At 28.1% G+C, this 14,919-nt stretch overlaps 4 protein-coding genes and 1 long non-coding RNA gene across 5 annotated transcripts; 4 read left to right on the top strand and 1 right to left on the bottom strand.

The window, feature by feature from the left end:
- Nucleotides 1-180: 180 nt before the first annotated feature.
- On the bottom strand, nucleotides 181-2,626 carry LOC106790863 (acyl-protein thioesterase 1). The gene is made up of 7 exons (XM_014756080.1): nucleotides 2,422-2,626; nucleotides 1,885-1,916; nucleotides 1,737-1,802; nucleotides 1,605-1,652; nucleotides 1,221-1,467; nucleotides 959-1,123; nucleotides 181-789 (listed from the first exon to the last, which is right to left on the bottom strand). Exons 1-7 carry the CDS (start codon nucleotides 2,467-2,469, stop codon nucleotides 742-744), a joined length of 654 nt encoding a protein of 217 aa, XP_014611566.1. The 5' UTR covers nucleotides 2,470-2,626; the 3' UTR covers nucleotides 181-741.
- A 588-nt stretch (nucleotides 2,627-3,214) lies between these two features.
- On the top strand, nucleotides 3,215-6,180 carry LOC106790866 (akirin-2). Its single transcript, XM_014756085.1, has 5 exons — nucleotides 3,215-3,730; nucleotides 4,611-4,804; nucleotides 4,931-5,093; nucleotides 5,170-5,226; nucleotides 5,417-6,180. The coding sequence occupies exons 1-4, from the start codon at nucleotides 3,553-3,555 to the stop codon at nucleotides 5,178-5,180; spliced, it is 546 nt and encodes a 181-aa protein (XP_014611571.1). The 5' UTR covers nucleotides 3,215-3,552; the 3' UTR covers nucleotides 5,181-5,226; nucleotides 5,417-6,180.
- On the top strand, nucleotides 3,738-4,528 carry LOC106790867. Its single transcript, XR_001382130.1, has 2 exons — nucleotides 3,738-3,942; nucleotides 4,256-4,528. It is a non-coding gene; the product is annotated as an uncharacterized LOC106790867 (long non-coding RNA).
- Nucleotides 6,181-6,989: 809 nt separating the features above from the next.
- Nucleotides 6,990-9,414, top strand: LOC106790865 (arrestin homolog). The gene is made up of 7 exons (XM_014756084.1): nucleotides 6,990-7,127; nucleotides 7,263-7,384; nucleotides 7,473-7,772; nucleotides 7,868-8,095; nucleotides 8,183-8,371; nucleotides 8,454-8,622; nucleotides 8,718-9,414. Exons 1-7 carry the CDS (start codon nucleotides 7,061-7,063, stop codon nucleotides 8,861-8,863), a joined length of 1,221 nt encoding a protein of 406 aa, XP_014611570.1. The 5' UTR covers nucleotides 6,990-7,060; the 3' UTR covers nucleotides 8,864-9,414.
- A 591-nt stretch (nucleotides 9,415-10,005) lies between these two features.
- On the top strand, nucleotides 10,006-13,879 carry LOC106790864 (spindle assembly abnormal protein 6 homolog). Its single transcript, XM_014756081.1, has 4 exons — nucleotides 10,006-10,412; nucleotides 10,625-11,151; nucleotides 11,250-11,998; nucleotides 12,099-13,879. The coding sequence occupies exons 1-4, from the start codon at nucleotides 10,224-10,226 to the stop codon at nucleotides 12,641-12,643; spliced, it is 2,010 nt and encodes a 669-aa protein (XP_014611567.1). The 5' UTR covers nucleotides 10,006-10,223; the 3' UTR covers nucleotides 12,644-13,879.
- The last annotated feature ends 1,040 nt before the right edge of the window (nucleotides 13,880-14,919 follow it).

Raw genomic sequence — 14,919 nt, 5'->3', positions numbered from 1 at the left:
TTCTAAAATAAAATTAACTCAATGGAAGTACTTTACCTAATAACGAACAGAAAAAAAAATATGGAAGCTTTATTTTGGAGTAATATAGTGTAATAATAAAAATATTTAAAATATCTGTCCTGAAAACTATAACTTAAGTGCTTTTTGAGATCGGAGATTATAAAGACAACTGATAAATACAGTTTTTAATTCCTTTCTTTGATACTCTGTACACTAATAATAAATAATTCTAGATCTAAAGTACTCATAATTTTTGGTTCTACAATTTATTATTTTTAATAATACCTATAAAAGCCACTTCTGCATTCCTTTTTTTTTTAATCTTTAGTTGGCTTAGATTAAAGAGTGAAGAAAGCTGATAAATTATTAATGTGTACTATATGTTAATAACATAATATTAAAAAAATGCATTATTCAATACAAGTGTTATTCTGAAATTAAATAAAAATTTTCAAATCAATTTGAATAGCTACAACATGTTAAAAGGAATTGAAATTTCAATTTTTCAATAATATTTGTTAACGAAAATGTAAAGAGACTAATTGAAACTCTAATTATTTTAAGAATAAATATAATACACTAAGAAATGTTTTAGTGATTGTACTTCCTTTAAAAATAAATAAATTGTATCTACTTTTTTCTGTCGCCAGAGATAAATCAAAATTAATCAATTTAATTATTGATTAAACAATATATCAATCGGACTCATTCTTAAAATGTAAGTGTGCTTAACGTAATTTATTATGGCTTCAAGACTGTGCTAAGGAATTTTTTCACATCTCGCATTTCCTGGAAAAATGGTTGTAAAATTATATATTAATAACATGTTTTCTATAAAATGAAAATAGAAGAAAAGAGGAAAAAAAATGGGAATTAGAAATTTAAAAGAATATAAACAGAATAAACAAAAAAAGAAAAGAAATAATAATTATACATATCTGAAAAATAAATATGTTACCTCTTCAGAGGATGTATGCATCATTCCCCTGTATGTTTTAAATTCTGTCTGTGACATAAATTGTTTAAGAAACGATGCAGTCATTTGACCCCATTTATATGGCACTATAGGATCGCAATCTCCATGACATTGTAATAACGGTGTATTATTGTTTGCTAATGCTTCCTTACAAGGGAATAAAATAATAACAACCATAGTAATAATAGTAAAGTCAAAATTAGAGAATTAGTAAAATATTATTAAGATTTGAAATAAAACTTACTGCTGGAAACTTTTGATGTAAAGGAAGCCAAGTTGACAAAGCTACTATACCAGCTAAAGGTTCTGGGTGTGTAAGTGCACTATACATAGCTAAAGCTCCGCCTTGACTAAATCCTCCTAGGACAATATTTTTTGTTGATATACCTGCAGCAACTTCTTGTGCAATTAAACTACGAACATATTCCGCAGCTTTACGTATACCCTCTTCATCTTCTGGACCAGTAGGATCCAGAGATCGTAAATCGAACCTGTTAATTAAATGCTACTTAACTATATAAAATTATTATACAGGTGGTAACAACGTTAGTTGATTCATTCTGTATATTATCCTTTTAAATATGGCGATTTAAAATACATCTTTATAATGTTTATTAAATTTACTTACCAAGATGGCATTCTAAAGCCTGCATTAAGAGTAACTGGCATTGTTGGTCTACAAAAATAATATATAAATGTTAAATTTTCTCGTTTAATCATTTTAATATTAATTTAATATTGGTATAATATTGTAACATACGCTGTTGGACAAATAACTTTGACATGAGATTGTCTTATAGCTGCTATAGGACTGGCCCAACCATTTCTGTAAAGTAGAAAGTTATTATTATTTAATACTTTTACTAAATATATATAAAATTACAGATAAATCTTAAATAATAACTTACCCTGTATCACCTAAGCCATGGAAGAATATAAGCTGGAACAATAATATTTCTATTTATTCTACGAAATTTATCATTTTATAAATTCTTTAAAAATATATTAATTTAACACAGAGTACTCTCTGTAATAAATTAAATATTCATTTCACTATGATTGTTAGTAGATATAATCACAGAAAAAAATAATAATTTATATATTAATATATATAAAATAAAAGCTCCAGTGTTTGAACTAACTGTTCAGATGAAGATATTTTTGGTATAGTAGAACAGTAATTTGTATCATGATTTTAAACGTTTATTTAGAACAAATAATATAATAATAATTAGTAATATAAATAAAAATGAAAATGTACAAAGGGTATACTATGTCTCGATTATTTGTTTTGATGGTAAATGACACAACCAATACAGTGTAAAAATAGTATTCAGATAATAAAACGTATTAATAGTGGAGCATGAATAGAACTTTTAAATGCTAGATCATCAGATAGTAAAAATTCCACTATATATATATATACACATATGATTGATAATTACCGTGGCTGTATGTCTGGTAGCAGCAGAAATTATCACTGGGCTTGACATTATATTTTCTTTGATTTTCTAAGTACTATAGAAAGTAAGAAACTAGTTGTATATTAATTTAATAAAAATCGTAAACAGAGAATAGAACACCAGACATTAATCCTTTCAACTGACTGCAGAGTTGGTTAATAAATATTCCCTATATATATATATATATATATACTACATAATTGCAAGTCATTGGTCGAATTCATCTAGAATGCAACATACAACAAAAAGTATGAAAACCACTGACTATGATAAATTGTAACTATTATGTAATGCAATTGTGCAATCCGAATTTCTATAAAGTATTTTTCAAATTTCTAAGAAAATGGAATAGTATAATAATAGACTTAAGGTATTTAATTCATTACTTTCTGTCACCTTTTATTTATAAATAAATCTTTTTTTTCGTACTACAAATTGAAATAAATGTAACAAATAGTTCAATGAGAATATTGCTTATTGACTTTAAATCGTAAATATTCTGAATTGTTTGTACATATATACACCTGATTACAAAAATAATTCACTAAATATAAGAATAGAAAAAATAATATATAAAAAAAAACCAAAATAAATAACATAGAAAATTGATAAATAAAAAGGTAAGATTACCTCGATGGAAATCGGACCATAGACATGATCCAACCAATCAGAAAGTGTTTACTCGGCAATGGAAGGTATTTTACAAGCTTAAAGGCGCACTTATATTTTCTTAAATATGCCTTAGTCATCATGAGAATCGGACTTAGGGGTGCCTGGAATGCGAGCATTACGAATAACAAAGATGGTGCGTCGATGCTCGAAGCACTCGTTCCATGATCGTTCTTAGTCGAGGAGTCGTGCTGACCAGCCATATTGTTTCACCGCAGTGTTTGTTTTGGTGCAACCTAGATTTCATATTGAAAAATCGACGAAAATTAATTCGGCGCTGAGTAAAATAGACGGGTTAGAAGCTAGAATCATATTTTGGGGCGTTGTACAGGTAACGGTGATCGTGCGGTCTTTTCAATTGTATTCGTTGTCAGCCGAAGGGGGGCTAATCCGGTATAATCTGGGTGTCAGTCGACGCGCACGAGAAACGGCCGAACGAAAGAAATGGCCTGCGCTACTCTAAAGAGATCCTTGGAGTTCGACCCGGTGCACAGTCATGGTCGTCCTAGCAAGCGACGAAGATGCGTCCCTATGTGCGTTTCGCCCGGTACATCGACGCAGAACAATCCGGGACCGCAAAATCCCTCGCCCTTTGGCGAGGTTACTCACAAACTAACTCCTGGTAATTATTATAGCTTACGGCCATTTTTTTTTCTACCTTACTTTACGATACGGTAACAAGTACGAGTGGTTGTAACATGTTTTCTCATTATGATTTCAAAAGTCCTATGCTTCCCTGTTATTCTATTGTATGGCCGCCACCACCACCACCACAACTATACTACTACTAGAAAGAAGGGTGGGGGACAGGATTCTTCAGAAGAACGTCTATGCGTGATCAATTTTTTTCAATTTATCTTCCTTTCTTTTAATTTTTTTTCGTAATTTTCTTTCGAACTCATTACTTTGTAAGACATTATACTCGGTTTTTAGTATGATAATAGACTTTTTAATGATTCTTAATTTCTTTTTTTTTTTGTTCCCTAATCGTTTTTATTCGCAGGTCGAATTGATCATTCGTCCGATATGAAATTTAATAGCATTCGTAAAATATATACCCTAATAATTTATATATAATAATATGAACTTTTATATGTTCTTTTATTTATTTTTTTTTTATAGAATTTTATTTTTTTATATATGACAGTGGCTACTGGAATTAACGCTCACGCGCATGCGCGCATATGATGGGATAAGTAAAATTAACGGACTTAATGCTTTGAATTTTATTTATTGGATTTGACTACGAGTCAAATAAAAAGTTTCGTTAATTATTAAAAATATGACAATCTGGTTGAACATCTGAACAAACTAGTATAAAAATATATGTGTATATATATATATATATTTATACATACAAATAAATAAATACCCACGAACGTTGTAAGATTACATCACTATATAACAAACACAAATTTGTGTGTGTATGAATACCTGTTTAATTAAACATTCACTAACAATAAGTGAAAAGAAAATGATAATGTATATTTTCTTCTAAATAGAAAAAATGGCTGCCAATATCAGAGAAGAGATTCGTAGACTGCACCGACGCAAGCAATTATATTTTAATCCTCAAGTAAACAATGGAGATTCTTCAGATATGGAAAGTCCTTCCAGTCCGTCAAGCCCATCTGCTTGTGCTTCAAATTCTTACACTCATAGCGGAAAAGAAAAGCCTCTTTTTACATTTAGACAGGTATACAAAAAAAGTATACAATATTTTATTAATATTACTTAAAAATGAACAATATATCGTTACTATATTACTTGCATACTATTTATAGTATTTATTGTTTCTGTCCATTGTTAATAATTTTATTAGGTTGGCTTGATTTGCGAGCGGATGCTTAAGGAACAAGAAACACAAATTCGAGAGGAATATGATCAGATTTTAAACATGAAGCTTTCAGAGCAGTATGATGCTTTTGTTAAATTCACCTATGATCAGATACAGAAAAGATTTGAATCTGCAGCTGCGCCAAGTTGTATGTAACAATTGTTTTTATTGCGTTTATTGTTCACAATTGATATCTGTATATTTGATATAATGTTCAATTTCAGATCTATCCTAAAAGAAGATTGTTATTTATAAGGACACATTTCTTTGATGAATATTATGTGAGATTTGCTCTTATAAACTTTTTATTTAATTATTATATAAATCCTTATTATTTTTTGTTTTTTTTAATTTTAGTTTTTTTCTTAGAGATAAGAATTAATTATGCTGATATACGAAATTTATAATTTATGTAATTCCTTTACCTCTTCATAATTTGATTTATAATAAAGGTTCTTTATCCATTTATAGATTTGTACTGTGTGAAACAAATTTTGCTTCAAGTTTAAGCTGAATACGCTGTGCCACCTCATTCGAAAAATTATCTTTAGACAAACCCAGTATAGTTTACTTTAAAAATAAAAAAATAAATAAAATACAAAAAAAAATAAAAAATACAAAAACCTTGAAGAAGGAAGAAGAATATAGTAAAGTAAGTTTAGTAGACTCACACTGAATAACAGCCAGACTTAAAAAAAAATTTACAATGTATACTATTGAACTAACAATATTTGTACTGTCACATAAATAAAGTTATGGTGGTATCAGGGAACTGTATTGCGAGAATGTTCTTATATAAGAGCTGATGCTGTTGAAATTAATATCTTATACGAGGCTTGAAGTACTGTACTTTACAATAGCCTAGAACATTCATGTGATAGTTCTTTGTTAGTGTACAGTTATAATGCTACAGCGTCTCAGATATTTTCCTTAAGAAATGCAATAATTAATGCTTGTATACTACAAATTTGTAAATCATGTGTCATTATTGTAATATTATCCATGACTAAAGGAAATCGCTAATACAAAGCAAAGTGTACAAGGAGAAGATTGAAATGTATTAAAATGTCTTTTGTTGTCTTCACAAAATCGAATGAGTTTCGATAAAAATATAATTTTTTTAAATTAAATGTTATAATGTTATTTTGAATTTTCTTCTTTTTTGTTTGGTATGCCTTTTTTCTTTTTTCTTCTTTTTGTTTTTAGTATGTACAAGAGTTCCACGTGAACAAAACATATATATTTGTTAGCATTAAGATTATCATGTAAAATTATTATGTAAAATTGTACGATTTTAATGGAGCATTATTAAAATGTATGAAAAGGTTGATTATTGAAATGGTTATGCGATACTATATAGCTAAAATACTATTTCAAATCAAAATATGATCTTTTCTTTAATATATGTAGTCAATTTCTTTTTACATATGCCTATATCTTTATCTAGTATAAACACTCTTTATTTGTAATAAGAATATAACGAGCTGTAACAATACATACATTGTCAGATCGTACAAACCATTGTGAATAATGATGACGATAATAATAACAATACGAAATAAAGATTTCTTAGTATTCTTTAAAATTTTTTTTGTTCCCTGTAAAAATTTTTCTTTATATACCATCTCCTATTCTTATAATAGAATGTAATATGAGATACTAAGTCTGGTTTTGTAAAACCTCTCATTGTTCTATATAAAAATTTATTAATCATGAAATTGAGAGAAATAATGTCATCATTCGTAGATGTTATTACAATTAAAACACATTATTATGAAGCACGTATAAAAAACTATAAAATAAAACTATTATAGCACAGAAAATATATGAGACAAATCTTTCACTTATGATACTAATGTACCATCATTCTTCTAACAGCAAAGCATCTGAATTACTGAATATGATACAAAAGACGTAACAAAGTTATAACTAGATGTGCATTATAAATCTTATTAAGTAAATTATATAATGAAATAATGTAATTAGTAATATGGCTTCAAGTTGTGAAGCCCCTGGTAAAGGGTATATGAAGGCACCACCGAGGCGTTTGGAATTGTCACTTCTGGTTTGGACACAAACCTTCACTAAGCAGCTTGAGTAGAAAAAAAGTGCCAAATGTTCCCTATCTTGTTTTTGGCTTTCGTCGTAGCCATAAAGGTATTCAAAAAGACCACGCCTAATGGTAAGTGTTATAACACATATATATAAATGCAAAAAATTATATTCATTACAAAGAAATCATTTTTCTAAATTAAAAAACTGTTTAACAAATTTATTCTTCTAATATAATGAGTACCATACACCTATGTACTAACAGGCAAGGTCACTGTTTACCTGGGCAAACGAGATTTCATTGATCATCTAGATCATGTGGATCCTATCGATGGCATCATTGTCGTGGAAAATGATTACCTCCAGGGACGAAAGGTTTACGGACAGGTTGGCATGAATAGATGTATTTCCTAAAATTGCCTCTCATACAATATACAAAATAATTCACAACAAAATACTCGCTATTATTATTAAGGTAACTACAACCTACCGCTTTGGTCGAGAGGAAGATGAAGTAATGGGTGTCAAATTCAGCAAAGAATTGGTTCTTTGTCGAGATCAAATAGTTCCTTTCAAAAAGGAAAAGCAGGAAACGACTGAAATTCAAGAAAGATTATTGAAACGTCTCGGACCAAATGCCTATCCATTCATCTTCCAGTTCCCTCAGAACTCTCCAAGCTCCGTTACTCTTCAACCTGGAGATGACGATCAGGGCAAACCATTGGGTGTTGACTATACTGTTAAAATTTATGTTGGTGAAAACGAAGAAGACAAGGTAATCTAAGCAAAAAGAGCAAGGAATAATGGAAAGCTTAAACTTAATAAAAGTTCATATAGAGAAAAAAAGAACAATATTAATGTCGTTTATAGGGCCATAAGAGATCATCCGTAGCATTGACTATTAAGAAACTGCAATATGCACCACCAACACGAGGACGCAGACTTCCGAGCTCTCTTGTATCAAAAGGATTCACTTTCTCTCAGGGCAAACTTAATTTAGAAGTTACACTCGACAAGGAAATTTACTACCACGGAGAAAAGGTGGCAGCTAATGTTATAATTACAAATAATTCTAGAAAAGCAGTGAAAAATATTAAGGTACATTATATTGATGCACATAATATATGCTAAAAATAATTCCTTTATGAAGAAATATAATTAAATATAACATTGTGACTGCTGCAGCTCTTTGTGGTGCAACACTGCGAAGTTACTATGGTCAATGCTCAATTCTCACGACATGTTGCTAGCTTAGAAACTCGCGAAGGTTGCCCAATTACTCCTGGTGCATCTTTCACGAAACAATTCTATCTTGTACCCTTGGCTAGCAGCAACAAGGATCGCCGTGGTATTGCTCTTGATGGACACCTTAAGGTACTGCAAGTATAATAAATGTTATAAAATTACATCTTTTATTGAAACGATTTACTGATCTTTAATTTTCATATATCATAAGGATGATGATGTAAATCTTGCATCTTCAACCATGGTGCAAGAAGGTAAATGCCCTGCGGAAGCAATGGGCATTGTTATTTCTTATTCTGTAAGAGTAAAATTAAACTGCGGCACTTTGGGAGGTGAACTGATTACGGATGTTCCATTTAAATTAATGCATCCTACTCCTGGTAAAGAGAAAAACTTTTCAATTATATAGATAGACTTTATTTATAATTTTAACTATATGAATTTTCAAATCTATTATTTTTGTCTGCTGCCAAAGGATCTGTTGAAAAAGAAAAGGCCATGATGAAAAAGAGCAAGAGCATCGATAGGGCTCGCTATGAAAATTCTTGCTATGCAAACGATGACGATGATAATATTGTTTTTGAAGACTTTGCACGCCTACGCTTGAATGAACCTGAGTAAAATATTTGTATATATATATACTACATTTCTCAAGAGAATCTTAAATTTTTCAGTAATATAATAGCATGTATTATAGAAGGTAAAACGGAAATAATTATGAATTAATATCTGAAAAATGTAGGATTCTTTCGAGGAAAAAAGTAGGCAACTTATAATGAAAAAACTAGGCAATCAATAAGGTAAATTGTTAATTATAAAAATATTAAATTGTGATCAATCAATTATTTTATTAAATACATATAATTACTATATGCATATTATGGAACGCTAATAGGAGAAGAAAAAATAATAAAAATAAATAAAAAAAGCGTAAACTACAACATAAAAATAAACTTATATCGTCAAGCAATTTTCGTGCGATTGTGGTGGTCGCACGAAAATTCATTCAACTGACGGCCAAAAAAAGCGAGCTTAATAACGATAATAATTTATATCTAATTATATTAAAAACTATCCCGTCTTACCAGAAGTGACATGTATGTTATTAACCATAATTTATTATTATGCTGTATATCAATATGTTTCTTTAATACTAATGAATATTAAGTTCATAATATTGTTCAGTTATTATTACTGTACATTAGAATGAAAATAAATAAAATATAAAAATATATATTAATCGTTATACAAATTATTACTACTTTGAAATTATCTAAATGAAAATCTTACACATAATAATAAGAATACAACATACAACATAACAATATACAAATAAAACATAAACCTATCAAAATACAATATCACTTCTAAATTAATCTGACTGGAGAGACAAAAAATTAATCACTGCATTTATTGCAACTAAATGCAACTAAATTATAACACAGTGGCCTAAATTATAAAACTAAACATAATTGACATTTTATGATTCATATTATAATATAAATAATTGTGATATATAAAATACATTACAAATATAATATTTTCAATTTTTTGACACATGTTGTCAATGTAATCTTGTCATATTAATGTAATATTGTCACATAATTATCAACACAAATATTAAACCACATAGAACATTTCCTTAACTAGTCGTATCGTATAAGTGTGATATAAATTATTATATATAAATAATAGTATAAAATGTAATAAAAAATAAAATTAAATAAGATAAACAAAAAAGAGGGATGAAGGAAAGTGGAGGGGGAAAAAGAATAGTTACGGCGCGTGTTGTTTAGATGGCACCACCAGTATTACGCGTGCGTCGATTTTTGATGTATAATTTGAAACTTCGTTCTCTTGTATCTAAAGATATTTAAAAGTTTTCAAACAGATGAATCGAAACTCGAATTATTTAATATTATCATTGAAATTAATCAATTACTCGAGATTTACAAATGTTTTTCAATAGTGCTGGTGAAGGATGAATTATTTGAACAGTATAGGAGGCAGCGGTACGAGTACTGATTCTGGACTCCAATTGAACAATGTCGAAGTGCTGTATACTAAAGTGCAAAAGGTTTATATAAAACCTCAACATAAAGAAGAAAGACAACGTGAACTTAGGGTGAACGTTGAAACTCATGCTGGTCTTAGTCCTGTTTGTCGTAAGGTATCATTTATTTTCTACAAATAACCCTTTTACTATTTGTCAAAATTCCCACACAGATTCTACTTATTAAATATTAATACTTAACACACTCTTTTCCACATTAATATGTTTTCGTATAGGACAACTTGTTATCAAACTGTTATTATTATATAAATCATGGTAATGATTTAAATTCCTACAAATATTACCAAATGCCAATCATTTTATTTCAGAGTTTATGTGTTTTATTGTCAGACGATGATGATCCTTGCTTTTTATATTCTTTGTTTATTGCTGAGGAAGATTTTAAAGTACTGAAAGCTCAACAAGGTTTATTAGTTGACTTTGACAATTTTGCAACTCAATTAATATGTTTATTAGAACAATGCAATGTACCTGGTTCCAATGTGTCAAAAGCACCACCCAAATTTCTTTTGCTATTAGCAGAAGAAAATGGAGAATGGACATTCAAACTGGTTGAAACTAATAATTTTAAACATCTATGCCATTTAAGTTTATTCATATCTCCTGCTAACGATTTTGATTTGAGAACTCATATGGCTATGAAAATAAAACAATTAAAAGAAAATGTTTTACAAAAGAATAGAGATGTAGTTGGTTTAGAAACGCGATTGAATGACTTGACTATTAAATTTGAATCTAAAACTAAAGAATTAGATCAATTAGAACAAAGATATTTAGCAGAAAAAAGTCAAATTCAAATTAATTCTACTCAGCAAATAAGTATCGAAAAGGACAGGTAGATATATTTAATTCTCATTTGATTTTCATGTTTTCTATTTTATATACATTAAACTTTTTTTATAAATTGTATATTATTGATAATTTATATAATAGATTTGCTCAGGCAAGGCTAGAATGGCAACGTCAAAGCGACAAAGACAAAATGGAGTTAGAACTTAGACATACAGAAACTTTAAAACAATTACATGCTGAACTTGCTGAATTGCGTACACAAAATATGAGTTATAAGGATAAATTGTCATATCTTGAAGCCACTAACAAAGAGCAGAGTAAACAATTACAGAATATTGAAAAAGAATTAAATCTTGCCCAAAAAGAATTAGCACTTTTAAAGAAACAAAATTCAAAATTAGATATAGATTTTCACGAAAAAGATAAAGCCGTTAATGGTTTACGTACGAAAGTAGCTGTACTTGATCAAGAATTAAAAGATAAGGGTGTAATTATTAATAAACATATGGAAATGTTAAAAACAGCGAAAGAACAAAAACAACAATTGGAGGAACTTTTAGCTGATAAGGAAGGCCAATTACAACGCAAACAAAATTCTTTGAGAAGTTTAAGCGACGAGTTAGTAAAAGCTAATGAAATATTAACAAAATTACAAAATGAATTAGCTTCTACTAAATCTAAATTAAAACTGAGAACAAGTATAGCATTGGAACAAGAAAGATTATTAGATAGTAAACAAAAGGAAGTTGGTCAATTGGAAAGTAAAATGGAAATTGTAAATAAAGATATTAAAGAGGCGAAAGTAGAAATAGAACTCTTAAAAGAACAAGCAAAAGTATTACAAAATCAATTGGAAGAAAAAGACAAAGTAATCAAAAATAACGATAATGGTAAATGTATATAGTAACTTTCTTTTTATTTTTATAAATATAATATTCTACAATAATTCATTATTACTATTTCATTAAATTTGTGTATATTTGATTACAGTAATCAATTGGTTGAATCGTCGTTTAGCTGACAATCAATCACCACTTCAGAGCACTACTACTCCAGCTCCAGTTACTATTCCATCATCTGTACAATTAACTTTACCAAGATCAAACAAATTATATGCAAATAGATTTGAAACACGAACACCTGCACCTGGCACTATAGCACCTACTACATTATCAGGGTTGCCATTAAAAAATCCAATAGTTCAAAATCCAAATATTAATCAAACTACTCGTACAACTGCCAGATCCATGGGAGTAGGAGATAGTACAATGGGTTTGTCTTCTATTAACAAGGCTGGACAAATTTCTAGTACCAGTACACCAATGGATCGCATTAATACTCTAAATAAATTACCAGGGAATATGCCAGGTATGTCATCTGTACCAGCTATTGTAGAAAGTAATAATCCATGCATATCTTCGAATGGAACCAAAACAAAAGGTTCAAATGTGGCATTACAAGGTGGGTTAAGAAGAGCTGGTCTGTCGGACAAACAAATTTTGCCTTCTGCTTATTTCCCCAAAACTTTACATTGACAAAGTTGCCAGACACAATTTTGATAAAAAATATAGTATAATTAAATAATTTAATATATATATATAAAAAAATGTTATCTAACAAAGTATTTTTTTCAAAATCAAAATATTTAGCTAATATAAAAGTAATGCTGCCATAAATGTTGAATCAAAATTATGAATCAAACAAAAGTGTGGTAGTATTTTAAATTTATTATTAAGTGAAAAAGTACAAAAATGTACAAATAAGGTATGATCAAGATAAGTATTATTACATGACGTTTTTTAAAAACAAGAATCTAATACTTATTAGTATCATAACCACATATAAATAGACAATTTTGTACAGTTTGAAGGTAAAAATTGCACAGATGCAAACACATATATATAAATATAATTAAGATAGTATAATGTTTGATCTCTTATATTATAAACATATTTACAACTACGTATCTATACCTGAAAAAAAAAATGTTTATTGATCATGTGCTGTTAATGAAAATAGTACCTTCCGCTTCTCAGTTTTTACTGAGACAGCAGGTCATATGTACCTGTATCCAAGCATGGATTGAAAATTGGTACTTTTGGTGCGTAAACGAGCTTTTAAATTTAGATAATGACTTTAAAAAATATTTATAAAATGTTTTTGTTAATGTGCCCTGAAGTATCAATTTTAAACAGTAACTGAAAATAAGGTTTATAATAAAACCTACAATGTGCGTCATGTTAATCACATTTTTATATGCTATAAAAAATTATGATCACGTATTAATAGATATCTAACAAAGGCATAATTTAATAATATATAAATCCAATTAAGACTGTAATGACTATCATAAAATAATTAGATATATAAACATTCATCAATTAGATATAAAAATTAAATATTAAGAACTAATGTGCCTTATATATATACAAGATAGACTGGAAAAATTCGTTACATTCAAACTTTTTAGAGGGTTTTTCTACAAAAAAATGTTTTAATATATTAATACAATGACTCATTAAATACCATGCATGAATCTCCACCGAACAAATATAATGCAATGGATTGTTTCTAGTCTACCAGGTATTTCATTTCTTATGACTTATTATTTGCACAGTAGTAAATGAAAATATAAATTTTAAATAATAATATAGTCCATGTATTAATTTTTTAAAAATAGAATTTCGATAAACGAGAATATGAAGAGCTTAAGCATGCCAATTTATTAAAATACACTGACAAACAGTATTAAATGTAATAGATAATAGATAAATCCCTAAATTTCATGTATTTTAATACTTTTTGTATATAAAATTCTAATAAAAATAATGTTATATAGAAATATTTGGCTAATATAATGCAATTATAAATTTTATTGTTAATCTTTAAATTTTTATAAAAACTTTACTCTTCAATTATAATCAATTATAATTTTTTCTAAAATATAAACAAATATTTCTAAATATAATAAAAATACTTCAATATGTTAAAAGTATTTGATAGATTTTATGATTATCAATAACTATGCCTGTTAGTAGGTAATTATTTTATTATACAATATACATTCAAATTAATAAATATATATTCACATAATCATTAATACATATTAAGAATCATCAAAAAATATATAGTCTAAAGTAATAAATTTGCTGTAATTTTTATACATGAACTTTATGAATATATATAAGATCATTTATTCAATAAGCTTGGGGCTTAGTTAGACAGACATTTGCTTAATTGCTTTTTTTAGTGTATCAATACACAAATGACTACTAAAATATTAACTAACAATACTGTAAAAATGAGAAAAGATAATTTATATAAATCATAAAATCAAATATCAATGCTTCATCAAGATAATATAATATTAGTCAATATTATTACTAAGTTTACTCTTAGGGAAGTTGTTTTTTGGACGGGTTTAATTAAGATGAACACTATATTTATCCGTTGAACGTTTCGTCTCTATTTGAGACTTCCTCAGCAACTTGATAGTTATGTTCATAAGTCAATATAACATCCTTTTTATTACAGTCATAAGTTTAATTTAATTTAGCATGTGAAGTTCAGGAAATGTCAGAGAATGCAATGCTGTAAATTGTGCATCTTTGCAATTTTTTGGAAAAGGTTTGGTAAATATTTTTTATACTAAAAGTTAATAGATTTAGATAAAACTTATACTAAATTGAAGTACATTCTTTTGTTTACACGTAGAATACCTTTTTAAATTATAAATCGATTTGCAAAGGTTCAGAAAATGTCAGAGAATGCAATGCTGCAAATTGTGCATCTTTGCAATTTTTTTGAAAAG

The sequence above is a fragment of the Polistes canadensis genome, unplaced genomic scaffold (assembly GCF_001313835.1).
Source record: "Polistes canadensis isolate GaletaPanama2010 unplaced genomic scaffold, ASM131383v1 scaffold_266, whole genome shotgun sequence".
Lineage (NCBI taxonomy): Eukaryota > Metazoa > Arthropoda > Insecta > Hymenoptera > Vespidae > Polistes > Polistes canadensis.
This window is presented reverse-complemented; position numbering and strand designations above follow the sequence as displayed.